The 27812-nt window shown below is 46.6% G+C and overlaps 1 protein-coding gene across 3 annotated transcripts; it reads left to right on the forward strand.

The window, feature by feature from the left end:
• Positions 1-255: 255 nt before the first annotated feature.
• Positions 256-27812, forward strand: LOC100117407 (single-minded homolog 2). Of its 3 annotated transcripts, none has more exons than XM_016984674.3 (9): positions 256-897; positions 18648-19055; positions 20230-20315; positions 20396-20485; positions 20622-20831; positions 22680-22918; positions 23213-23319; positions 24985-25518; positions 25601-27812. In XM_016984674.3, the coding sequence occupies exons 1-9, from the start codon at positions 870-872 to the stop codon at positions 26182-26184; spliced, it is 2286 nt and encodes a 761-aa protein (XP_016840163.2). In that variant the 5' UTR covers positions 256-869; the 3' UTR covers positions 26185-27812. The 3 variants fall into 3 exon arrangements, with proteins under 3 accessions (XP_016840163.2, XP_001601655.2, XP_008210293.2); XM_001601605.6 differs by lacking the exon at positions 256-897 and adding an exon at positions 5524-5990; XM_008212071.4 differs by lacking the exon at positions 256-897 and adding an exon at positions 16888-17915.

The following is a 27812-nucleotide window of genomic DNA, read 5'->3' on the forward strand; positions in this document are numbered from 1 at the left end:
GGCTACTCATTCATGCGAGCGCATACACACGCTACTCGTGATATATCGTACAGCGTGTGTACCTATGCGTATGATATATATATATATATATACCTATACCTATATATAGTGTATAGTGAAAGCTCCGGGGGCGCGAGTGGGCACTACCTGGCACGCGCTCGCTCGGCAGTATGGATCGGCCCTTTCGCGGAGGTGGGAAACTTGCACGAGTGACACGAGAGAGAGTGTGTGTGTGTGTGTGTATACACACGTATACGGTATACATACATATAATAATGAAGTCTAGGCGCAGCTCGCTTCTCTTCGCAGTCTTTCGCGGAGCTTTTTCGGGGCTGAGTCGCGTTTCGTTGGGTTATATTATATACTTTTTTGAGACTTTTAGCTACAGTGTATGGATGTAATATCGCGCGGAGCAGATTTATCGAGGGGAGACGCGGTGCAGTAGCCATTTTGAAGCATGCGCGCGAGAGCTTTGTCCTTGACCGGGTTTGCCGATGCTTTTCGTGGGGAGTATTAATACTGCTTCTTTTTTACTTTCTTTTTTATTCGCGTACACGTTTGGATGAATCTGAATCGCGAGTTTTGCTGGTAAAGATCGACGTTTCATTATATATACATAGTTGTGGGACGGACTATACTGAGAGGCGACATCGGAGTAAGCGAGTCAAGATTGTATATATACCAGGTGTTTAACGATGAGGCGACAGGAACATCAGAGTAACCTCTGCTGTTTTGTCTTATACAAAGCATCGATTGATTTTCAACCCACGGCTTCGACGACGAAATAATAAAACAGGATTGTTTTATATATATACTTTGCTGGAGCTTTGGAAGCTTTCGATAAGGGACGGTTATATATATATATATATATGGACACAGGACACGTTGTAGCTGTCGGTGAGTATAGTGTATATACAAATTTTCCTTAAATTTATATCGTAAAATGAAATCCATATCGCCTCCGACGATAATTACGCGTCATTACACACGCAGAGGCGGATACATAGAATCAAACACACCGGCCGTGTAAAACCACAATAAACGCGACGATGATGTGCGATAATACGCAGGATAGCCGAGAGATGCATGCAGTGTATAATGTATACATCCAGCCGAGGTGGCAATCCTGCACGCGCGATGTTTGCGAGCTTTTGCGGATGTGCCCTCGCTGATCATGTGCATTACGTGTGCGCCTCTTCGCTGTATATATAGCCCCTGGGATTAATGAGAGCCGAGTATTATGTTAGCGAGGGGTCGAATTAACAGTATAGGGCTGTGTTTACATTGCAGTTTTGTTATAAATTACAAAAAAGAAAACCAAAGCTCTAAAAGCTCTCTCTTTCCCCGAGCTTTATCATGTCATCCACCGGCGAAGATACCGGGCCGGCTGGAAAAGGGCCATAGAGAGCGACGATGAAAAAAATCGAGAAAAAGAAGGGCGGGGAGAGAGCGAGAGAGTATATACACAGCATCTCGGAGAAGCGAGTGCGAGGGTGAGAGGAAATACATATATATATATATATATACACACAGCGCAGCATCGCACAGGGGTAGGGGCTGATCGGCGGCCGCGAGCTCTGGTCACGTCCCGATAGCGATTCGCAACCCTCGTGCCAGCACAGGCGGCTCCTCGAACCTCAGTACGCCAGCAGCTACCCTCAAAACCACAGGCGCCGTTATATTATATCGCGCGAGCTTCGCTTACGTATTATCCTTGCGTATATAACGCGCTTGCGCGCGATTTTAAGCTCTGCCGTCAGTGCGTGGGTGTGACGGATATAGATTACACTGCATATTATACAGGTGTGATTGTCATCTTTCTTTTTTCGGAAATTCAAGTGACAGTGTGAAGTGTGAGCCCTATTAACGTATGGAATATAGATTATTGATGGTAGTAAGTGCAAAAACACCGAGACGGTCTCGCGAGTTTCTACATCGTACGATGATTTGAATTATGGAACACCATCTGCCTGGAAGAGAAGAGTCTACCGCAGTACACGAAAAGCTCGGATCGTTCGCGGCTGCTTGTTCTTCTCGGAGGTAAATTCAGACAAAAAAATCTTACGACTACGTAAATTTAGAAAAAAAAAATGAATATCGTAAAACCTACACATGTGCCGAAACGTGAGTCGGCCCGTACGTAACGAATTCCTCTCTCTCTCTCTCTCTCTCTCTCTCTCTCTCTCTCTCTCTCTCTCTCTCTCTCTCTCTGTCTCTCTCTCTCGGCGAAATGTCGAAAAAATAAAGAAAAAAAGATAACTCCCTTATCGGCGAGGATAATAACTCGCGCGACGATTATTGCCACACAGCAGGAGAAGGAGTACATCACTTTTGTTTATAAGTTTTCGCGGCCGAAGTCACGGATTCACGATAAAATGCTTCTCTCCACTCACTATCGCGGCAGCGTAAAACATAGCTGTCGAACAAAAAGAAAATAAAAGATATTTCGACGTTTTTACTGCTTTACGTATTGCGCAACTCTTTTCGACTGCGAAATTATAGATTCAGGTGTGCGCATCAGGTAAGCGGTTAATCGTCGAATTAGCCGTACGCACGCATGTCCCTCGGAAGATCGAACGAAGGAGAAAAGAACAGCGACAAGTGCAATTCAGCACGCGTAGTGCGTATGCCGGCCAATTGTTCGTTTCCTCGGAAAGATATAGGGTTACCCTATATATACCCGCATATCTCGAGTCGGCCTATTTTACTCACCTTTCACGCATGTGAATCGTCTATTTTCAAGGACGAGCCTCCGCGTGCGTCTCTCACGAGAACTCGATACCTCGTTATATACATTTGCATTTTCCGTGTTTCATACACATAGTTTAAAATAATCTCCGAGTCGGCGCGAGACTGCTGAACAAACTCGTTATTTATCATCCGGGAAATTATACTCGCGGTGAGAAAGGGTAAGTATATATAATCGCCTCGAGTTCGAAATAACCGATTCGGTGTTTTTTCAAGCGCGCGATAAGTACCGCGAAGGGCTTGAGTGTGTTTGTTTATTTGGAAATGCGTATAGCGCGACTCTGGCTGCATTTTGGGAAAAGCCTATTTTTGAGATTGTCGCGTGTGTGTTATCTCGCGATGCGAGAGTTAATCCGAGAGTAGAACACGGAGACGATAAAATTAGACGTTTAAGACTTTTGTGGGAGTGGGTGTGTGCGCGGGTGTGTGTATATATATATATATACATCTGTGAGTGATGACGATGCGCGGTTGGTTTTATTTTAGATGGAAATCTTTTGAAGTGTCGGATGATGATGATGAGCGTGTAAGTGGCTGTTGGTTTGATTTTTATGGTGATCGTGTGATTATGTGAAATAAAACGTTTTTTATTCTTTTACTTATTAAATTAAAAACATTTTACTTATTCTTAATGCTCGAAGTCATCAAAAGTAAATCACGACATATATTCCCTTCTTAAAAAACTCAGGCATCTCGGCCGTATAACTCACGACTGTTCAAAATAACGACATTTCCAACAAACACCTCCCCCGGAAGGTAAAGCGAGCAAAGATAACAAGAGCGAGTGGAGGGACAGCGAGAGAGAGAGAGAGAGAGAGAGAGAGACAGAGAGAAAAGTCAAGGAATCGAAGAGCTCGAGAGAGTTCGGAAGAGAAAAAAGAGATCCGTAAAATCCGTGAGAGCAGCCGCGAGTAGGCGTGTCGCTTCCTAAAGTCATTTGTCGCGAACGTGATCCTCTACTCTCTCTCTCTCTCTCTCTCTCGCTTCTCTACAAACGGATAGGACTGATACGAGGAGAGGAAAAATTTACACCCGAAAGGATGAGCCGACAGCTGCAGCGTCTTTAGCTTATTTCTTTTTTCGATGTGCATATACGACTCTGTCGCGTGTGCGCTCGATCCCCTATTGTCCCCTGTAAATTTATGTTCAAGATTTTTTTTTTAACAAGAATTTTTTATTCAAAGTTTTACGCCAACGCGAATAACGAAACAAACTCTCTCTCTCTCTCGAGAGAGAGAGAGAGAGAGAGAGAGAGAGTAGCCGGAGAGAACTGCACTCTGACGACTAATAATAGCAAAGCTCAGACGCAATATAACTCGACGGTCCGGTCGTCGCGTGCCTTACAACATCCTGGCACGTGCGTAAACAACACTTTGGGTAATTCGGATATATATTCGCTCCGAAAATATCCGCGGCCGGCTTATTGATTATTCCTCAAATCGTATTTTCGAAATTAATTTTTGGCGCGAAATTTAAATATTCACGCTTACCGCTAACCTCCAGAATGTAACGTTCACGCGTTCTCGCATCGTCGAGAGTATATAAGTATATTTACAAGCGGCTTCGCACTCGAGTTTTCACAGCACGAGAGCGAGGCTGTAGCAGCGCAAGACGGATGAATGGCTACATTGACGCGAAGGAAAACAAAATACGAGTCTCGCCCGAGCGCATATAACGTACAGCTCGGGTTTCGATTTTATTGAGGCTCAATGTACACGGTATATAATATGCGCGCTGTGTGTGCCGCGCTGCAGTCTAAACAGTGTCGAGGCTGTGTTTGAAATTTTTCGTCGTCGCCGAGACTTGTCAGCTCTTTTTATATGCTGGCTCTTTCGAAAAGCCAAATGTCGATTTTGTAAACACGATGAAGAGGCGTTTATCGCTATCGTTTGAAAAAATTGCGATCGGAAGCCAAGTGACTAGAAGAAGTCACCGGCGATTTGATTTTTCGCGGTGACATCAGAGAGACCGCGGAAGTAGGTATATCCAGCTGTTTTACGGACTTTGACTCCCTGACCTGCTTAGCGACACATCGGAGTATATAGAGTACAGTCGGCTAATCGCTCGGACATGTGTGGAAACACGAAATCCGAGACTTCCTAAACAGGCCCCCGCATGTCTCGGACGATTTGGGATTTACGGCGGCCGCCGCTCGAGACTGGCTGGCGCGTTTTTGACACCTACTTTTTGTCAGATATGAGCGACGAAACTGGAGTGTGTTTAATGGAAGAATATTTGAGGAAAAATTGAATGTATGCTTTTTGAAAAAAAAAAGCGTCCATTTGAATATTCAACGGCTGTTATATGCTCGAGCAATTGTATAGAGGCTGTACAGTTTGTTCGAATTATATTTTCAGTGAGAGATAAAAACGCGGGACATGCTCTGGAATATTTTATTCCGCGAGAGTCGAAAGAAGTGCGAAAAATGAATACTGAAAGCGATATAGGTATTATCACGTAACCGTCAAATTTGAGCGTATTTTAAAAATCCTCAAAATTAAAAATTTTCAGGATTTTTCCACTTTTCAAAACTCGCATCGCAGTGTAATCAAGGAATTTTCAATTATACATATTTCAATACTAAAGAAAGTCTAGCACTGAAAAAAAGTCTTATCCGCCCCGATCATAAGACGCTTCACCAAAAACAGGACGAATACGTCACACATCGTCCCCCGAAATCACGACTCGCGGATGTATAGTGGTGGGGGCGTGTGACACACACACACACGCGCGCGCGCGAGTCGACCCCGAGACTCTCTCGCCTCGAAGTTTTCAGCTTTTTCCGCGCGACAAACTCGTGCCGCGCGGATGTGTCCCTCTCTCGCTCTCGAGAACAAAAAAGAAATCCGTTTCGTCCCAATTCGTACAATAAGTCAAGTTTCCAGGCCGAAAATTTCGTCGATGATCGCGAAAGGAACAGTTGCGCGAGTGGTCGGTATTGTTATGTGACACGTGAGGTGTGCCGCTGGATACACTGCACCCAAGGACTTTTTTTTTTTTCTTTTGTTCGTGAGATTCGTGCGGTGCGGGACGAGATCGAGGCTTTGCGAGGATGGAACAGGATCGAGGATTTATTAAAATCGAGCAAAACGGAGGGTTTGTCAAGATGGAACAAGAGCGAGGTTTTCTCAAGATGAAGCAGGATCCAGGATTTATGAAGTTGGAACATGATGGGGGATTCGTCAAGATGGAACATGATCAAGGATTCATCAAGATGGACGGAGGCTTCGTCAAGATGGAGGGTAAGGAGGATAATTTGTTTTTTGAAGAAAAAAAAACGAATTTGCAATTATACGTCAGCTCGACTCGCTCAAGCTCATTAATTCTATTTAATTTTCTTTTCATCTTTTCTTAACCTTAAAGTCTCTTTTACGAGCTCGCGAATAAAAATTACGCAAAGAATATATATAATAAAGCTTGCGAAGCAAAGTGTCAACGTACGAATAGCGAAGCTCGAGTATAGAACGCGACGATAAAAGCCGGCTTGAAAACACACTCGCGCTTCCGAGTATGGCTATGTGCAACTGTGCACTTTGGCTACTATTTTGCAGATAGTTCTCGGTTTCACCTCGTATATATTTTGTCTCTGATCCCGTTCGCGCTTTCGTCTTCATTCTGCGTATAAGAGGCCGAGGATTAATCTGATATATACGAATGCCCGCGCTGCGCTGTTGCCATTTCACATGCAGAGGTGACTTTAACTCTATCAACATATCACTCTTTTGTGTAATTTTTGTTTTCCCTGCGAAAATATAATTTCTCACTGCCAACGACGGTTTTAAACTACATTTTCTAAAATTGAAAAACAAGCGTATTAGAACCTAAAAATAACTCCGGAGACGGAGAGCTACAGCTCAACCGATTCGCAGCGTCAGCTCGGCGCACACATCCTTGTTATCGGACTCGAGAGAGTCGAGCGTCGCAAAGTCTGCCGCGTTCTGTCCTTCTCTCACTGCCGCAGTCATCAGTCCACGCGCCGAGATCGGAGGTGAACGTCCTGGTCGACTGTAAACAATCGGCTTTGTTGTTAAAATATCGTCGAGTTTTTAGGAGCTGCTCGTTAATGCTTCCGCCCAGTGAAACTTTTACAGCGAAGTATAAGTGACGATTTTCACTTTGGCGATTAATCGAATTTTTGAAGCGCGACATACAATCTCGTGACGCGCGCGCGAAATTCAAAACAATATTATTCATTAGCCGAGCCTTTTATCGTCGTATTATCGCGAGGAAGAAGGAAAAATTAAATTTAGTCGAAAACCAACACTGTAATGTAGTCGTATAATATACTCGACGTTCACACACACACACAGATGCACACATGTATACGCGTGCGACCAGCCGCGAGCCGTCGCAAATCGCCCGACGAAATGCTAATTTAACGCTGCTCACAATACAATCCTTCTCCCGACTGTGTGTGTGTGTGTGCGCGCGGCGTCTTATTTCACTCCGAGAGCTCCGTTAGCTCTTATATACGTATATACGTATATATGTATACTGGCCGGCCGATCTTTTTGTCACTCGATTTTTCTTTCTCTCTCGCTCTCGAGGGATATTAGCGTTATTTACGCTCGAAAAATTGAGCCGAAAGCCGTTGCGGCGCGTCGAATCGCGTTGCCGATAAATTTCGTTTATATTGTACGGCTGTGTGCATTGCGTACGTGAAAGTTTTTCGCGGAAACGCGTGCAGTTTGTTTTCGCGAATATTATTTCTAAATTTTTCATAGCAGAATATAATAAATTTAAAAAATCTTATTATACGATAATTCGAAAAAACAAAGCGCAGCTATCCGAGCAATTCCCCGAGTCGCAAAGCTCAGAGAGTCAGTCAACGAAATTCCGGGCATTCAGTCAACCGTCCCGTCGGCGTCTCTATAAACGAGTAATCCGTAAAATAGCCGACTACACGAGCTCGACGACACCCTCCATTCGACGATCCTTATTCCATTCAATTACCCCCGGACTATACGTACCGCAGTACAATACAACTATACGAGCGCCTCTGCGCCGCTTACATTATACATACATCGAAACTTTGCGCTGTATTAGCCGCTTTTCTCACCTCGTTACACTCTCTCCTTTGTTTGGATCGTTCGTCACGTAATTTTTACGACTTATCGACGATTAACACTTCCCGTAGATCTTTAAGCGACTGCGCTCTCGCGTCTAAAATATTGACTCTGTAAGTTTGCGGTTTGCAAAAACACAGCTCGCTTAGTTTCCTATATACAATAACACGCGGCTCCTCTGTGTGATAATATATACCTGTATACAGAAGCTGGAGTATAGCTTGTAAAAATAAAACTCTGTAACGCGGATATTTACAGTGAGAGGATATATCGCTCTACACGAAGATGCGGCGCTCGTACGTGACTAATTGCGAAAACATATACCTATAAGGCCATCGCGCGAGAGGATCGTTCATTTTTGCACGAAATTATCAGCTGTGCGGAGACTTGTGTTATAAGCCGATAATGATACGCGAGCATTTTTGGCAGTGACGCGTTTTTCCACCTGCATAAACATATAGGTATAGGACATAGGCTGCGAGAAAAGTTGGATCGATTTCGGGTCTCTTAAATATTGACTTTTGAAATATTTCCCCATATATACTCTTCTATATCCTCTGGGATGGGATTTTCAGCGGCCATTTTAAATTCGTTTAACCCGCCGACGGGGACGCGTAGGTACACGCGGACGATCAGTCACACTTAACGTCAGGATGATGCGCGAGAGCCGAACTGACTCTCCTCCCGGAACTCGAGGGTTGTTTGAGCCCGGCAGACTTTTACTGTGGTTGGATACACACCAAAATTTCGTCACCAGTAAAAACCTTCCCTGCAAATCTCCGTCTAATCAAATCAAAACCAGCCGTATAGTCATCGCGTCATCGAAAAAAAGATCCATCTGCGCGCATATAAACGCCGATAATCCGCTCGCGCAAACTCCCACTTCGGCCATCCTTCCCCATTAGCCCTAACAACCCCCGCCGCCGCCGAAACTTCCCTCCTGCAGCACACATATACTGTATACACTCGTACGTCTAAAACACGCAGTATATACTCGACGAAATAGTCTCCCTTCGAAAGCGACGAACAAAAAAAAAAAAAGGAAAGGAAAAAGCGCGAGCAATAAGGGAAAGAGGACACGTGTCTGCGACACTTGCGCCCCCTTTTTCGCGGCAGGGGAGCTTGCTCTCTGTGTTATACACTAATTGTTATTTGTCCGCCCTTTACTCTCGGATAGAGAGAGAGAGAGAGAGAGAGAGGCTTGAAGGATGCAGCCGAGTTAAAGAGAAGGACAGGACGCGCGACGCTTATTATTTCACGACGATGTGGGATTTTTCTTTGTTTTTCTTTCATGTTGCTTTGATTTAGCGACGGTTGATCCAGCCTCGTATATAGGGTGTGGGCTGCTACTCGTTTTCCGGCTGGTTTGGCGGGTAGTCGTGCGTGAGGAGACTCTCTTGATTTGTGAGCTGCTCCAAAATTCATCAAAGTTTTATATATCGCGCAACTATTTATTATCGTTTAAAATCGAAGCTTCCCATCCACAGCACAGCTAGCGCAGTTTAGCATATCCCGAAATCGAGCGAGCGTTCCATCGCGCGCACGTGCGCAAGCGTCGAAATCCCGGCAAATATTATCGGAGCCGTCGCGACTGTTTGCGCATCTCGCCGCGCGCGTCTCTATATGTAGAGAGCTCGATCCCTCGCGTTTTATTATTTTTTTATTTTTCACGGATTTCGAGAGAGAGAGGACGAATTTATACGTGTAGTTGCACCGTTTGTTATTATTGTTCGTTGTCGCGTCGGTCTTTTTTTTTTTTCGTCGCAGGGGATTTTCAGCGTACGTGCGACGAGTCGAGTTTACATCGGGGCGAAGGGATTTTTTCCGCTCGAATATTCAGAGCGTATAGGTGTTTGAATAAAATAGAGCTTTTTTCAGGTATTTCATACGGCGTTGCAAAAAAAAAAAAAAAAATCGTCGGAATCGCGAGACTTCAAACAGAGATTATATATACTCGGAACACCGTAGTATTATCCAACCACCTACGCGTATATGTGCAGCGGCGCGAAAACTGCAAAGGCTCGCGCTTATTTCATACTCTCTCTCTCTCTCTCTTTCTCTTTCGAGTCCGAGTATATTGTGCTGAGTCGTTTTCTCTCTTTCTTCGTTTTCTCACATACACACATACAGAGGCGTATATCAGCGAGGAAAGAAAAACACGCAGTCGCGCGTATAATAAGACACCCTCGCCTCCAACTGAAATCATTACGTCACGTCGAGGAATTGGACGATTTTTCATTCCTCTGGGCAAGTCGAGCGGGGAACAAGAGGCTCATTGAGATTTTCGTAGCGCGTACAGTTTTATGACTATTTTTAAAGCTGTACACTCCTCTGTGTGTGTGTGTGTGTGACTCGCGATAGCGATACAGCATATCGAGCTTTCAATTTTTAAGTATACAAAAACGTTCGTAAAAGCTTCGAGAAGAAAAATAAGGCAGCGGACGACAAAGAACGAACGCGCGAGAGAAGAAAAAGGTAAAACGCACTCGTAGACGGTACAGCGTGAGGTTCTTACATTATAGGCCTCTCGCGCGCGCGGCTACATTGTTATGTACGTACAATGTCGCACTGAGCTCGAGCAACAAACATCAGCCGCTCGACGTAACCTTACACGCTCCGGTCGTCGAATTACCGCTCGCGCGGCTATTTCGACGTTTAATCGACTACTTTGAAAACGATTTATATTCTTCGTTCGCGCTGTGGAACTGCGTAGATGGTATATAATAAATGGAATAACCCTCGCCCGGCAATTAGTCGCAATATATAAATCATATCTGTATATAGAGCGAACAATCGGATAGCATTTTTCACAGAGAGCCATATATACCCCCGCTCGGCACACTCGATGCGCGTCCGAGAAGGGCGCGAGAAGGAGCGCAGAAAACGAGCAACAAACTATGGGCCGACGCATAAACTCGACGAGCTATGCCGGGACACGCATCGCTATGCTAATGCCGTATTCCCTGCGTGTATAGACCGGAGGGAAGATCTTACGTCAGACGGGATGTCGGATTCGTGGCACAGGGTTATTGGGCTGATGCTGCGCTGCGGATCTGCTGTGCTTTTTTTTCACGGCGCTTTGTGCAGGGGCTGAAGTGCGCGACGGTTACAGATGTCGAGAGAAGGTGAGGGACCTTTTTATTATTGATCGTACCAGTTGCGAGATAAGAGCTAGACGCTAATAGAGACAAAGTTTTCCCGCGCGATTACTCACACAGCTCCTCTCGAGTCAAGGAACTGTCCGAGTAGCCTATATGGTGAGTCATACGTATGTGCTAACGAACACGCGTAAAACTGTCATCAATGTTGCATTACGCCAGATGATCGTTCGGTAAATAGAAACTTCACTTCGTTTCACTGAGTAAACTTTAGTCGCTCGTCGAACAGACGCTCTATGCTCTTCGCGCATGATAAATCTCACGAAAGTCTCTAACACAGCTAAATCACTATATATACCTTCTGTATTCTCCCCAAGAGAGAGAAAGCGTCATTTACAACGCGTCAATTCCGTCTACAGTGAAAAGCTCCCGATTTCCACTTCCCACGCGCCGATAGGACAAAACGTACAAATATCTATAACAGCGTGTCACACACGGCCTCGGTATCACAGATCGGAGACGCGCGTGACCGTCTCAATGCACTTTCGGCACTGCGCCCGTACGCGCGCGAGTTCGCAACGGCTTCTCGGCTTAGCGCGACGAGTCGAGGCTCTTTTTTCTCTCGTTTCGCTGTATCAATCGCTGCTGCCAGTCGGCGACACGTCGTATAACAACGCGCTCACCTTATACATTTCTCCCCGTGGGGCTGAGGCTTTTGTGCCTTTTTTCCTGTAGACTGATTCTGATTTTTGGGGTATTTCATCGTACATGGCACATGATTATGGATGTTGAGAAGAATAAAGTTTAGCGACAACAAAAAGGCGAGATATCAGCTTTCAAAGGCCGGGATTCCGGCCTTAACGAAAACAGAAGCTCCCAAAGGACCTCCGGAACCCAAAGCTCCTGTCCCTCGACAACTCTTCCGCATGCATAATCAATTAGCTCTACACCTATACGTGCCCTCTCACTCCCCCGCGTCTCAAGGAAGAAGACGCCGCATATAATAGAGAGCCGCGCGAGCGCAAGTTTACGCCCCCCCGATGCGTATGCGGCGCAGGTACCACGAAATAACGAGCCACTGCGCAGTGAAATATGCAGGGACGCACACGCACGTGAAATAACTCGAGAGGATGGTCGGTGCAGTGTATACAGTCAGCGGGGACAAGTGATGAATCGCAAGGATGGGGCTGTTTTTGGTAACCTTACACCGAGCGGTCGAGCCTGACAGGTTCGGGGGCGGTTTGCATAATGTGACGTGTGAATTTCGACAGGTTTTTCGTGCATAGTATTAAAATGAAATTTAACGCGAGCGCAGTACAGAAATAAAATTGAAGAATGTTACCGGTTCGCCTAAACTTTATTCATTGCCCTGACAAATCCCAGCTTTACCTGTCGGCACGCGCGAAACCGCAGAGAAAACTCGAGCCATCGCCGCGCACCTCACACACTCTCCATTGAGGAGTCACGATCTCTTTCCCTTTTTTTACGCATCACATGCCGCCATCGCCGGCGCCACACAGTCTGCCAAGGTACAGACCGACGAGGAGCCTCCGGCACGTGTTGCCTGAATGAGCGAAGGGATTTTTCCTCCGGAATTTCCCGCATACTAGCCGCATTCCAATCTCACTTTTGTCTCTCTATCCGCAAGGAAGTCGTGATCTTTTCGACTACGCGCGCGAACGAATAGACGTGAGTTGAATAATAAGTTTTCAGGGCATCGGGTTTTCGGAACGCGTCGTCGGCGATATTTCCACGGTTTATATATATATACATTCGATCTTTCCCTTATATATCGCTTGTCGTGTATAGAAAGTTTTTTCTCGCGAAAAGTTCGTTAAGTGTACCGGGCGAGTATTATCCGTGAATTATGAGGCTGCCATCATCAGTGCGGACACTTGTCCAGCGACGAGCACAGCAAGGTCAGCAGAGCGCGTTCCCCGGAGGCGAGCGCAGTAAAACCTGCAGCTTAGGAACTGCAAAGCCGAAACACATGTTGCGCTCGGAGCTGCGCTGGGAGAAGGCGTCGAGATTTACCTTTCAGGTGCAGCCGCTGCGGACGTTGCTGCAGTTTTGTATTTATCGCTAGCTCGCATCTCCTGTACTGTGTTTGCTCGGCGAACGTTCATTTTGTACATACTTCAGTGAGACTTGTGAGGCTGAAAACTTGAGCTAAGAAAAGCATAATCTATAAACCAAAGCAATGGACTCGCTGCCCTATAAACCGGCATCGCGACCGCTAAGCTACAGCAGCGTAAAAAAAAAAGTTCTCCCATTTTCCAGCGCACTTGTCCCGAAGGTCGAATCGCCTCTCGCAATAACCCAAGCCGCCAATAAACTCATCGTCCGCAATTCGAAACATGTGTTGCCCCGCGTCTCTCTCTCTCTCTCTCTCTCACCTGACCCTCTTCACCAAGTGCATCGTTTTTCTCTCTCCTCGAGAGGGCGAGATTTTTCGACAGGTTCGACAGAGCCTACTGACTTTTACAGCCCCGACACTGCGAGAGAGCAAAAGCGAAAGGTGCACAGCCCGCGAAAATTCGAAACACATGTCGAACACGTGCGACGCCGGACACGACGTCCCCCCTCCCCCCCCCCCCCCTCAAAGGTTGAGTATAATAATAAAGCTCGCTGCGAAGGTACGCGCAGGCAAAAAGGGCCAGCAGCGAGCGGCCACGTGTTTTTCCAATGGCACCTCCGCCGCCGCCGCTGACAACGACGGTGTACAGGTATATAGGCGCGCTTCTAATTCGAAACATGTGTTTTCACCCCCCGGAGGTGTATATAGTCGGTGAAGCTTCGCGCTGAGGTGACGGAGAAGTGAGAGACTGTGTAGCGGTCTGGAGACGCGGGAGATGTGCGCAGATGGCGAACGACTCGCGCAGGTTCTTGGCTTTTCACACCGACGCAGATGTGTCCAACGATTTATGTAACCTAATTGCAACAGGTACCTTGAATTAAGTGATAAATAAAAAGGTCGAATGCGCAAATACACCAATATTACACCGGAAACCCGTCCACACAACTTCCCTCTCGGCGAACCAATGAAATTCCCCGACGACGAGCTTAAGTCGAGTTAGGAGGATTTTCTCCTCGAGATAGGATCGCGATCGTCAAGCAAAACTTGCCGCACTGGTGCTATGCGGACGACGAGTAGATAGTACTTATGTACTTACCCTCGAAAGAGAGAGAGAGCTGAGGACGTGTATGGGGATACGGGAATTTCGAACTCTATGATTTTTCACGGGAAAGGGATTACGGATATTATTTGTTTATTTATCTCGGGGACGAAGATGAGCCGAGATTCCGAGCTCGTGTCGGTGTTGATTTTTCGACGAGTCGATATCCGCGCGAGGTATGCGGAGGGACGGATTGAATCCGGGAGAGCTTTGCATACTGTATATATATACGTTCTTTTTTTTTTTGTAAAATTGTTTTTAAGGATCGAAAGTGGCAGTAGCCGTGGCAGCTTTTTCGAGAGTATATCTCTCTAAATTTGCAAGATTTTTTCCTCTAAAAAGAAGTGATCCGTAAGATCACTCAAGTTTGAGTCATAACATGATCCAAATCACTCTTATAGAGTGATTTCCTATCACTCTAGCTATAGAGTCATAAAAATGACTCAAAGTAATCGAGTGACAAAATTTTCCTGCTCTAAATCGCTCGATGTCTAATAATCAGATGTTTGCTTACATTATGCAAGTATTGCTGATTTTATTTATTAATTATTGTTCATATATTATTAACTTTAGTTAATATATTCGATCCGATAGTCTGTGTAGACATGAGTCCTGTTTGGATGAGTGGTTAGTGTATACTCGATTGTCAAGCTGGAGGTCCAGGTTCAAATCCCGTTGCCGTCAAAAAATTTTAATTTTCTTAATTCTTTATACTAAATCATACATTAGGTAATAATAATATAAATGCATGAGTAATAAATTAATAATAATGAATCTAAAATATAATAGTAAAAAAAATTAAACTTTTGAAAATTTATCTTTTCCAAAAGTTACTCGCAGCGCGATGATAAACATATATTTTTAATTATTTTCAGGTTAGGTTTGTAGTATTAGTAGAAATATCATGTCACTCATAGATTTGAGTGACATGAATCACTCTTGAAGAACGTTACTTTTCACTCTATTCCGACTGGCTCTGTTTTATGTTCCCAAAAGAGTGATTTTTCACTCTTGTACATTTAGAGAGATAGTGCGTAAAAAAAGTAAACAAATGTCGAGTAAGCGCATTATTGTCCGTTTACACGATGAGCCGAAGGGAGGAGGCATTCCTGACAGGTCAAAGGCAAACCGTAAAGTGGGACATTAATTCAGAAGTCCCTGGTGATTTACTACTGCGGAAATTCCCCGACCGTCGGAGATGATCGTATAAGAGATTTACACACCGCCTAAATGCAGGCACTTTATTAGTTAACAACGTCGATCGTCCCGGGGCCAACACGACGCAATAAAATCCTCTCGAATCGACCAGCTTCCCGCCAAAAAAATCTCTCGACGATAACGCTTATCGTATACGCAACGCGACCATCCGATCGAATAATGAAAAATGGTCGAGATCCAGCCGAAAAATCCTTTTTTTCTCACACATACCGGTCGGCATCGCAACAGCAGCCGAAGAATGTTTACGACCGGTCATTGTTCCAGCGCACACCTCCCGCGCACTTTATAGACGTTCTCCTTGCAATTCCTACCCCCAAAGCCTTTGCCGTGAGCACGTGCGGGGATTCCCCAGACTGACCGCCGTCAGGTGCCCGGCCCATCGGCCACGTACAGCTATATGTACAGGTATAGGAAGTGTTTGCTCGGTAGGGCCTCGGGAAAATTGGATTGGTATTGCGGATTACGGACCCGGTACATGTTCTCTATCTCTCTTGCTCGGGCTTGTTCCGCGGTGGACAATGGCCGAGAGAAGAGACCACGTGGCCGGGCTTTCAAGCGCTGCTTTTGTTCGGAGATTTCGCTGCAATAGCGTAACCCATTGTGGAGCTTCGAGAGCGTGATTAGTTCGATAGGTGCATAAACGAAGTTTAATTGCTGCCAAGTTTGCGGTGACTCGATGTTATGAAGATCGGATTAAAGAACTTAGTTTCGCTCTGTACATTTTTATGACTTTTATGGCACAGTGTGAGCTAAGCCCGTATATATCATAGGCCGCGCCTATCCGTGCGACCTAAGTAGTCCTTTTTCGCACCTCGTTATATACTCGGGTGCAAAATAGTCCTACTGAAGTCACACGTATCGTAGTGTACTATTATTGCGCGGGAAATTGAAAATCGGCATTTGCGAATTCGAAAAATCTAAAAAGTATAAATAAAGTTGATAACCAACAGAGGAAATTTCCCCAAAGCTATAAGCTAAGACAAAGCGTCCGAAAATTTTCCCACAAAATCTGCCATCGCCGCGCAAATCCCTCCGCTCGCTTCGTCTCTCATTTGCGAGAGCATCCCGCGGCGCACTTTAGGGGAACAGTAACGCCACCAGTAAGGATACCGCTGCGGATTCCCCGCCGTGAATTTTTCGGGCTTTCTCAGCCGTCTCTCACCAGCTTCGGCGCTCTCGCTTGCGCACCTTTCCCACTACCCCCTCTACAGCAGTGCGGCGGAGGCGCAACGTTTTTCCGCTCGCCTGCGCGTGTTCTGCACCGTGTCACAAAGGCTTCTTTTGTTCTCTCTTTAGCTCACCCCCCCGATGCCGTGTGATGTATCGTGCGCTCGCCATCTTTTCCGATGTGTGTTAGAAGGGAGGAGGTTTTTAGAAGGCTCGCGCCATCTTCTCGGGCAGAGAAGGTTTTGATTATTGATGAAAAATTGAAAGTCAATGCGAGTATTCAGCGAGCGTAGTACGCTCTAATATTTTATTAACAAAAATTGAAAGTTTTTTACTGAATCCAAATAAAAAAAGGTGGATTTAAAGAGAACGACAGCAGCCTACGAATTATCCAGCAATAAGATCCCGCAAGCAAATAAATGCTAAAATTAAAATTGCAACTCGAGCATTCCGAGTAATCACTATCCAAGATACCGCAATTATGCAAAGAGAATTAATGACTGAATAAGTGCAATGCCGAATGAAGCTCGCGCGCACGTGCGCTCTTATCTCTCGCGTGCAATGACTAAACCATCCAGGCAGAAGCTCTCGACTATCGGGATCGGGATGCAGAGGATAAATATTTGATGAATCTCATTCGTAACAGCTGAAATAGTTGCTCTTCTTTGTGACTCACACCACCAGCGAAGTTATCACACCGATGACCCACAATAAAGCCACGTTATCAACTTAAAAGTATAACTCTGAAACTGCATTAAACGAATAAACTGCAAAAGAAAAACGTACCTTCCAACAGTGCAAAAAGCCGCGCTACAGCTCTCGCGCTCGCGCAAGGGTGGAGCTTAAAACATAAGGGTGGATACCTTTCCCGTTTTTACGCGCTCTTTCCTCTCTCCCTGAAACTGCGTCCTGCAGCAGCGCCAGCCCCGTGCACACACACACACACACAGCCTTCTATCCCCGAGAAGGGAGAGAGACTGAGTGAGAGAGAGAGGCGCTTTGACAGTCGTCGAAACCGAGGCGAGTCGCACGGAGCGCTCGCAGCAGACCGTCAGTCTCACAGCGAACGCCCACGCGCGCGGGTCTCGGGGATGCGATACACTAGACACGAGTCGCTTACACTAAACGCAGTGTTATTTAAAAATAAGTCCACCCGAGTGTGCGGCCAACGATAATTCGTAGTTATACGATCCAGAGAGAGGTAGAGAGAGAGAGAGAGAGAAAGAGAGAGAGAGAGAGAGAGGGATAGTGCAGTGCAGTAATCGCAGAGGGTCATCAGATGAATGCCTGTAATTACCGGACAGCGGAGATGCCGACGACGATGCTGCACCACCACCAACGCCAGAGCCAGATGCTCAAGCTGGAAAAGATGGCCGCGGGGGTCAAGAGGTACCGGGCCGTCGACGAGTCCTGCGCCGAGTCCAGCTGGAAGCGCAGGAAAGGTGTGCGATCGTTTCTCTCTTATTTTACGCCGCGATTCTCCGAACGCGAATTGACGACTTCACGCGTCGTAAAACGACTCTGATGGTACGGTGCTTTCACTCCGGGAGAGAGACCCTCCGGCGCGCTGAATGTTCATAATATAACAACAGCGATTGATTTTCGCGAGAAAGTCGCCGACGAGAGTTCCAATTAAGTAGACGCAGTGCTGTTCTTGTTATATTCTCGAGAAAGAGTAAAAAAGGCGCAATCTGCGTAATAATAGCGGCGAAAGAGCCGGAGTATTGCGATATGGTCGCTCCTCGTTATACGTATACGCGCGCAAAAGGGAGAGCGCGGCCGAGCCATCATTAAAAGCGTCGTCGACGACGACGGCAGCAGAAGAGCAGCGACCTAACGACGTTTCTCACGAATGGAAATTCGCGCTTTGAATAATGTATATTTTTTCCACGACGATGGGTATGGGTATTTTTAAGGGAAGGATGGGCTGTCAGTGCGTTTCGCGCGCGAATTGGTGAATTTTTTGGTATGTATGTGGGTGTGTGTGTGTGTGTGTGTGTATGTGTGAAAAGCCGTAAAAATAATTTATGCCCAGCATAATGATTTCTTCTTCCTCGCGCATATGCATAAGCCTCAATATTATTCTTAGACTCTCTAACAAATCATTTAAAAAAAAAACTTACATTTTCAGTACAAAAAAAAACCAACGCCAATTTTTTTCTCAATTTTCGCAGAGTGCTCGCTTACGGACACGCTGGACCTAAGCTCGCCCGAGCTGCAGCACCAGCAGCTGCAACAGCAGCAGCCCCAGCTGCAGCAGTTTCGTTGTCGCGCCAAGAGTACGTCGGTGCCCCAGGAGTTTCGCTTCAACAACAACAACAACGCACAGCACCCGAACAACAACACCAACACTACGATCGCTCTGGCAAGCGGTACAGCAACGCCGGCTGGTTCCCAGGAGGTAGGGATGAAGGCGAAGAGCCGAGACGCGGCCAAGAACCGCAGGGAGAAGGAGAACCAGGAGTTTGGCGAGCTCGCGAAGCTCCTGCCACTGCCTGCAGCAATCACGTCTCAACTCGACAAGGCCAGCGTCATCAGGCTCACGACCAGCTACCTCAAGCTCAGGAATCTGTTCCCCGACGGTAAGCTTTGCGAATTTTCCAATTTCCCGCCGTTCGCCAAATGGCCGCTAGCCTCGACAAAATGGCCGACTCGCGCGCGCGCACCGCGAGATTAAAGCTGCTCGTGCAGGTATACACGATGCACGCGCGCGTCTTATAGTCCTTTGTGCGTCGATTCAGACTCTTCGCGTGTATAGCGCAAAGGGCAAATAGTATCGGATGAGATGGGTGTGATTGCGCACTTAATGCATTGTTAGCGGCGCCCTCCTTGCTTTGTGTGTACGTATAAAAGCGCGAGGCATGGGGGCCGCGGTATAGTCTTACAATGGCGCCGTCGCGCCCCTGAACTCGCCAGACATCGGCGAATTGAATTTCAAGTGGTCGCATCCCTCTCCGCGCAGCTTTTTTATATTAGAACGCGACGCGAGGTGAGCAAAGTGGAGGAGCCGCGAATCGGGTGGTCGGACGAGGAAGCTAAATGAAAAGCTTCCACCGGAAGCGCTGTGGCTGTACGGGTGGTCTCTTACGCGTAATCTTCGCAATATTGACTAAATATACTTTTAAGATTTTTTTCTTCCGAATAAAAAATGCAAAACCAGACCGACCGATCGATCGCACGTGTGTCTATACGTGTTCTCTCGCGGCACGACAACAAGTGACAGTCGCCTTTGTCGGCTCGCGCGCGCCTCAGAGAGATCTCAATCTGCGCCGAACACATCAATCCGTCGTCTCTTCATATCTGGACTCCGAAATCTTCCTTCGACACTCGCATGTAAATTCGAGGGTAGCGGCGCGCGTGTCATCGATTTTGAATGATCCGTTTGTCGCGGCTCGAGATTTCATCGAAAATTCCTCGCGCGTTTCTTTCAAACTTTTGTCGCCCGATGTAATTATCGCCGTACACGACATCGGAGGATAAAAGAGATCAACCCTCCGAGGAAAAAATTTTCCTCGGCGAGCTTTTCTCGCGCTCGCGCGGCAAATTAATGCGCGGACACGAGGCGTCAAGTGCGAAACATTAACATACCAACTTCGTATATCTGAGCGACAGAGAGATAGAGGACTGCACGTGTGTGTTTATTACGTACGTGTGGCTTTTAATGAGCTTTGAGCGGCGGTTTTTCTTTTCGAAGGCTTTTGTCTTTGTGCGGCGATGTCTTTGATTATAGAATAAGGTAAATTAATTAATCCGTAGGTCTGGGAGATGCCTGGGGTGCGGCGCCACCACTGAACCATCCTGGAGAGGCGACGATCAAAGAGTTAGGATCGCATTTGTTGCAGGTGAGTGATAGGGATTTTTTTTTAGCGAAACGCATATATTGGCTTAACGACGTCTAATGATCGAATTGCTACTTTTTTAGACGCTTGACGGATTCATCTTCGTCGTGGCGCCTGACGGAAAAATCATGTACATCAGCGAGACGGCCAGCGTGCACCTAGGACTGTCCCAGGTAGGAGATATCCCCGCATCGCTATACTTTCAATTCTCTTTCGAAAAAAAGTCAAAAATTCGAAAGTAAAAAATAAACTCACCGTCGATGTGCAACGATTGACTGAGGCGACGATTCGCTCTATTCTGATCCACAGGTCGAACTGACGGGCAACAGCATCTACGAGTACATCCACCAGTACGACCACGAGGAGATGGCTTCGGTCCTGAGCGGCTCGTGTCTGCCCAGCGGCTCCCTTCCACAGCCCAATGCCCAGGGCGACATCGAGATCGAGCGCGCATTTTTCCTCAGGATGAAGTGCGTCCTGGCCAAGAGAAACGCCGGGCTTACGTCCGCTGGATTCAAGGTGAGAATTATAGATTATTAATTTTTTTAAATTTTAAATTATTTCGAGTTTCGCTTATATGTATATACATAGAAAAAGGCGCGCGTGGCGCAGATAGGAAATGGTAAAGAGAAATAAAAATTCGAATACTAAGCGACAAAGATAAGGGGACTGTCGGCGCACGCGCACTGGTGGGGCAGAGCAGTTTAAGCAGAGGCCGCATTGTTATGGTCACGCGCGAGAGCCATTGCTACGCTGCCCAGGTAGAATCGCTACTGCTGTATTATACTGACGACGTTGCTGCTGCGGTGCCTCATGCAAATGCGTGTATAAAGCGAGTCGGCAGGCATCATCGTTACAGATAACACTCGTCGACTTATACTCTCGCATTGACGGTTATAACCCTTTTCAGAATCTCAAGGATCACTCGCGCTCTCTCGTGCTTTTATATATTATTGTTGAAGTTCACTTTGTCCCGAGCCGCACTAGTATGCGTGTGTTATACGTCGTATCCTTTTAATCTCTGAAAAATTCATGGATCGAGGTTCTCGTCATCGAGGGAGCGAATTTTCGAAAGCATTTGAATTTTAAATGTCGACTTTGCTTCAATTAATTAAAAAAGAAAAACGCTTTTGGCTTGAATCGGCTGCGTTAGAAAGAAAGGCAAACTAATCGAGGACACCACTTAACTCGGAAATCCTGACACTCGAGCGCAATAATAATTCCCCCTCGTCTAGGCCGTCTGTCTCTACATCCGAATTTTACGACCCCCTGATATTCGCGAGACTAATCTTGGAATAATTTGTCGTTCCTCCCCCCCCCCCCCGCCCTCGTGCGACACTTTTGCATAGATTCTTTTTCAAACCAATAACCGCTCGCCTAATACTAATTTCCTCATAAAAGAGACTATTCGCACTTAGCCGTGACAAACGATCTCGAGAATGTTTGCCAAACACGCGGCGCTTATACGCACAATACCAAAGGCCGCTTTTTGTACGCTGCGCCGAGGGTATGAAAGCCCGCCACGAGCCATTTTGTCTCGTCGATTTGAGCGAGAGAGAAGGAACGGATCGATGCTCCCGTCATCGTTGTCGTCGTCGTCGTCGTCGTCGTGCAGCGAAGGAGTCAAGTGAGGGAGAGAATGGGACGAGGGAAAGGACGCGATACAAAAGACGAGAAGCTTCTTTGTGCGGCGAGGATGTCTTGTTTAGAGGCGTTTACGCGTATACCCTCGCTTACGCTGTTGTAATACACTTCCAGGCGATTATGTAACGGGAAAATTATCTAATTGCTAATTCGGCTTCACTCGACTTCTCTCTTCAGTCTATACATACGAAAGGAGAAAAAAAAAACTTTACCGCACCGCATCTCGAGCCGCGGCGAAAAAGTGCACCCCTCCGACATCCATATGCAGCACGATAATGCATACGTATATAGCAGCTGCGGCGCACGCACTTATTTGCCTTCCAAATAAATCCTCCGAATCGAGTGGCGCCCTTACGTGCACTTTGCTTTACGAAGCATGTGCGCCTGCATCGCTTTTCCACCTCGGAATTGGTAATTATTCACTCTCATGCATCAGTGTCGCGCGAGAAGCCGCAGCGCGATTGCACATGGCTTAATTGGGCCTGTTTTTTGTTTTACCCTAGGATGACGCGAGCGGCTTCTTTTGCGCGCCGGAAACGCGAATTAATTCGAGGGTGCGCGTGTGCGCGTAAGGAGAGGAGCTTGTTAGGTGCGCGGGATTAACATTTTCGAGATTGTTAATTCGCCTCGTACAGGCGACGCTTATTGGCTGTTATGATTATTTTTCCTTCTAAAAGTTTGCCTCAACAAAGCTGACCTTCCGTCTTTTTTCTCTGTCCACAGGTGATACACTGTTCCGGCTACCTGAAGTTGAAGCACGTGGCAGTACCGGGTGGCCCGGAGTACGACGAATCCGGAGGCGGCGGCACAGCACCGGTAGGTGGCTACGAGTTGCACAACGTCGGCCTCGTAGCCGTCGGACACTCTTTACCACCCAGTGCCAACACGGAAATCAAGCTGCACCACAACATGTTTATGTTCCGGGCGTCGCTCGACTTCAAGCTCGTCTTCCTCGACGCTAAGTAAGTCATTGCTTTTGGGTCGTCGACCCGAGGAAGCGAACGATTATTATGTTTTCATTTTGACATTGGCTTTGGATTCGCGCGTTTGTTGTCCTTTCCGCAAGTGTATACATATAACGAAAAGCCGAGACGGTTCGGGTTACCGCACTCGTCGACGACTAAAGGAAAAAACGCTTGTCTCGTGTTACGAATCGAAGACACTCTCTGTCAATATTGACGATCTCATCGACTAGTTTTTTCACTCGTTCTAATGCACTACTTCATCTAACGATTGCTTTTTCTCTCTCGTTGCAGCGTTCCGCAGTTGACTGGCTACGAATCTCAGGAACTCGTCGACAAGACCCTCTACCACTACGTCCACGTGAGCGACGCGGTGCACCTTCAGCAGGCCCATCAAATTCGTGAGTATAAATTTGAGATAAAAACACTCGATTTAAGGCTCTATCTATTGCACACAAAACCGCTCCGAAGTGTCGAAGATCGATTAATTCGCACTTCAGGATCCTCCAAAGTCTTGGGGTGAAAAAAAGAAGTTTGCATAAAGTACTCCTGAAGCTCGCTGACGTCGGCCGAACCTTGGCGGGAGGAGAACAATGAGATCAATATTACAAAACCCGTCGCCGCGAGCCTCGCGTTACAAAGAGCGCGACAAAGTGCGACGTTAAATAAGCTCTATCCTTTCTCAGCTGTAAAGAAAATTCTCTCGGGAGCCGCGGAATGAGCACATATTCGGATTGCGCTCGCGCGTTCGCCTCCAAAATGACCAGGAGCGCCGTCGCACTTGAACCAGATTACGCGAATGAGAAAAAAAAAATTAATACACTTCGTAGTCATTAGTCCCAGCACGACAGCAGAAGAAGCGTCGATACGATATCTCGCGCGCATCATCAGTCTGCTCCGTCCGCCAATAAAGTGGCTTCCCGCAAGAGACGAGCCAAAAGGGTTACGCGATGCAGCGCATACATATCGCTGACGCTGCAGCGACGGCCCTATACACTCCTTCTCCCCCTTTGATCTCCTCTCCTCTCGAGCACTTTCCGCGCCTTGTATTTTCGCTTTGTGCATGAACCGTTCCTTTTGGCTACTCTCCTTCTTCTTCTTCTTTCCACGTCGTCTTCTTCTTCTTCTTCTTATTCGGAAAACGCCCTTTCGCGAACGGCTCATACGTGTCACATCGGGCTACTTGGGATGCCGAGCTTCTGCTTATTTTTAACTCCGTGTTTGAGAATGGAGCAAGGCTGATGAGCGAGAGAGAGAGAGAGAGACTACCTACTTTGCGTTGCGGCATGTTGAGAGCAAGGAGTGTTGTATGTATATACGAGCTACTCTTTTGAAATTGCTCAGACCTCCTTTTTCCTCAAGACCGTCATTATTGTACCATCGCGCGCGTTGAATTTTGCATTGCGCATGTGTGATTAAGTATCGATCGTAATGTAGACAGAAGCGATGACCAGAAGCCAGTGGAACAAAAAAAAAAAAAAAAGCGGCTATGCTTATAATACGGGGCAAATCGAGCGCGAGCGAGAACGGTATATAATAGGGAGAGAGAGAGAGAGAGAGAGAGAGAGAGAGAGCGCGAGAGGAAAATAGGGATAAGTGGATGGGAGGAGCGACGACACGCGGAAGAGTACGTACGTATAGCTATATAGCGCGAGAGAAAGAGACGACGGGAGGCTGTTACTGCTATCGTTGTTTGAACAGACTCGCAGTTTCACGAGCTTAGCCTCAAAGGGGGATATAGGTGTGTGTGTATATATATATATGCTACCGTACATACACGCCTCCCATATACTCTGGTCTGTGCTAATGTCGCTGAGGGAGAAAAAAAGAGCGAGTTCATCGGCGCGCGGCTCGTTCAAACATAAAGGGCACGAGAACTATTTTTATTGCTCTCAGCGTGTACAGCTGCTGATAGTGTGAGTGCGGAATTGATAGCGGTCATCCGAGAATATGACCTAGGGGGAGAGACATAAGAGACGACGCGAGTTTTTTACTTGCACAGTAAATTAACTTTGCTTCGTGTGATAAAAAATGTAACTAATGGTCCGACCTTCGTTTGATTCCAGTGCTGTGCAAGGGTCAGGTGACGACGCGCTACTACAGGTTCCTGACGCGCACGGGTGGCTGGGTCTGGATGCAGTCGTACGCGACGATAGTCCACAACTCGCGCAGCTCACGACCGCACTGCATCGTCTCGGTCAACTACGTCCTCTCGCAGATCGAAGGCAAGGACCTGGTGCTCAGCTCGGATCAGAAGGCGTCGGCTGCGTGTCCGGGTAATCCACCCAGTACACCGATGCCAAAGACGCCTCTGCCTTCCGTCGCCAGCAACGCCAGCAATGCCGAAATGCCGGAACCTAAGGCGCAGACACCGGCGCAACAGCACAACAGCCCGACGTCACCGTACCGGACCAGGACATTGACCGAGACGACCGCTGACTCCGAGTTTACCGACAGCTCGGGCTACGTCAGCTCCGAGTACGTGCCAAATCATCCGCTGGCGTACAGCATGCCGCCTACACCGTTTGGCGCGCAAGGGACACCGGCTCCTCACGAGGACGGTGCTTACTACTTCCCAGATCTCATGTATCAGTATGGAGGTAAGTTGTTGGAAGGTTTTGTCGAGAAAGTTCGAAAAATTACCGATCGGGTGGTCTAAAGTTGACGTTGACTTGATTACAGGAAACCCTCACGAGCACCTAACGGCTGTCCAACAGCAGCAGCCTCAGCAACAGCATCCGCAGCTGATGCACCACGTACCGAGTCCCATGGCCACGATGCAACACAGTCCACAGAATCAACAGCAGCAGCGAAGGCCGTACTCGGCGTCCTCGAGCTCGTGCGGAAGCACGGACGCCTCGGACACCCACCTGTCCAGTCCGCTCAACGCCAATCACATTATCGAAGCCCCGCGAAGCGTCAACAGCTTCTCGCCCTATCAACAGCACCCCACGCATCAACAGACGCCGCAGCAGCACCATCTTTTGGACCAGTCACCACCGAGCGTGGCCAGTATCGACGCCAGCGCCGCCATGTTCTCCAACTGCAGTTTTAACAACTTCCTCAACGGCTACAACAACGCCGCTAACCCGGTGATACCTGGACACCACGAGCAGGCCTACCCCGGCATGCACGAGAACGCCAGGCATCACCATCACCATCTGCACGTGGACGGCGGCGTCGAACACCTGGACATCCCGCTCTATACCAACAGTCAGCAGTACAGTCCCAACTCCGTCCAGCCGCATCATCAGTTCGTCCACTGACAGCAGGCCTCCGGTACCTGCTACGATGTCGTCGAGACGCCTCAGGCAGTCGACATCACCGACGAGCGGGTGCTCAAGAGACTCAGGGTTTTCTGAATAATCATCGCGACGACTCGAGTGCGCTGTTATTCACAGGACACACGAGAGTTGACTCCGTGCGAATTTTTAGGTTAGGGTATGAAGCTGCGAGGGGAGATTCAATTGTGATTAGCAAAAACAAGTACTAGCCTAAGCGAGCGAGGTGTAGCGTATCTATTTAAATAGTCTAAAAGTCCATTGATTTAATCCGTAGCGAGTCGATTTGCGATGGCTCTCGAGTCTTTTAGTGCGCTGTGATAATCAGCTGATCGCAATTGCGAGCGTCATTTTGAATGTTGGGATTGGAGCGCCGTGATTGTACATGTACATTATATATCGATTTGTATTTATATAAATCGAGATTGCAAGTTCTAGGAACCATAGTAATTTCGAACCGACGGGGCAAAACGATATTTGTAAAAAATCGGCCGATCGCGCTGGTCGTGAGAGTCGAGGAGCTGTGAAAGACGAAAAAATTTAACTAGCTCGAAAATTCATCGGCAAACGAGCGAAATAAATTTCGAAATTGTCGTTGTGGTTTTATTCTTAAAAATTCAATAAAAATTGTACGAACAAGCTCTAATATACGCGCGCGTTTGTATATTCAGCGGTGATTTTTATCGTCGACAATGTTCAACGACGTCGCGACGGTTATGTAAATAGTTATCTGGAATCCAGCAAGAAAGCGCGAAAAGTATGTCACTAGTTGCTAGTTATTTTTTAATGTAAATAGACGAGTTTGATCGGTTGTAGATTGATCTTTAGATAATTACTTAGTAATAACTTGTAAATATTTTATATAAACCCAAAGACTGACCGGTGCTTATGCCAACCGACCAAAGAAGCGACCTTTTATTAACATGTTACAATATCATTAGTAAGTTTTCACCTGCTCTCATTTAAAGTAAACAAAAGAGAAATAAAACAGTACACGCCACGTAGTTGAAGAGTTCTAAATGTTGTAAATATAGGATCTCAAACTGTAGCATAATAATTTTAAAGGAAACACGATCTTCGAGGCTCGAATTGGGTTTGTTTAATTTTTATTACATCTTAATAATCACTTAAAATTAATCTTTAAAGGCGATTTGATTTTCTCTCAATTTATGGGCTACGTTATTCATAGTTATTAAAAAAATTTAATCGTATAATTCGGTATAATTATGTAAGATTACTTTAATGAGTTCTTTGGTTTAAATTACACTTAGAATTATCGTTTTCTCTAAACCCGGCTCAGATGAAGAAATTACTTTTTTTTATTTGAAAAAAAGTTGTCAATTCTGTTGTAGTACATTATTACGCACCACCAATTCGACAGTACTTATACGATGGCATACTTAATATACATAATGTATTTATACATTCTATACATACAGGATTATTATTTATATTTAATGTAAAGTACAAGTGTGACATTTATATAGCGAAGTTGAAGTAACCTATGATACAATAGGCCGACGTTATCCAAGTCCTGTAAATATTGTAAAAGTACATAAAATTTGCGCAGTACGGTGCCTATACGCCGAAAATATATCATATTTTCCTCTGAA

The sequence above is a fragment of the Nasonia vitripennis genome, chromosome 3 (assembly GCF_009193385.2).
Source record: "Nasonia vitripennis strain AsymCx chromosome 3, Nvit_psr_1.1, whole genome shotgun sequence".
NCBI classification, from domain to species: domain Eukaryota; kingdom Metazoa; phylum Arthropoda; class Insecta; order Hymenoptera; family Pteromalidae; genus Nasonia; species Nasonia vitripennis.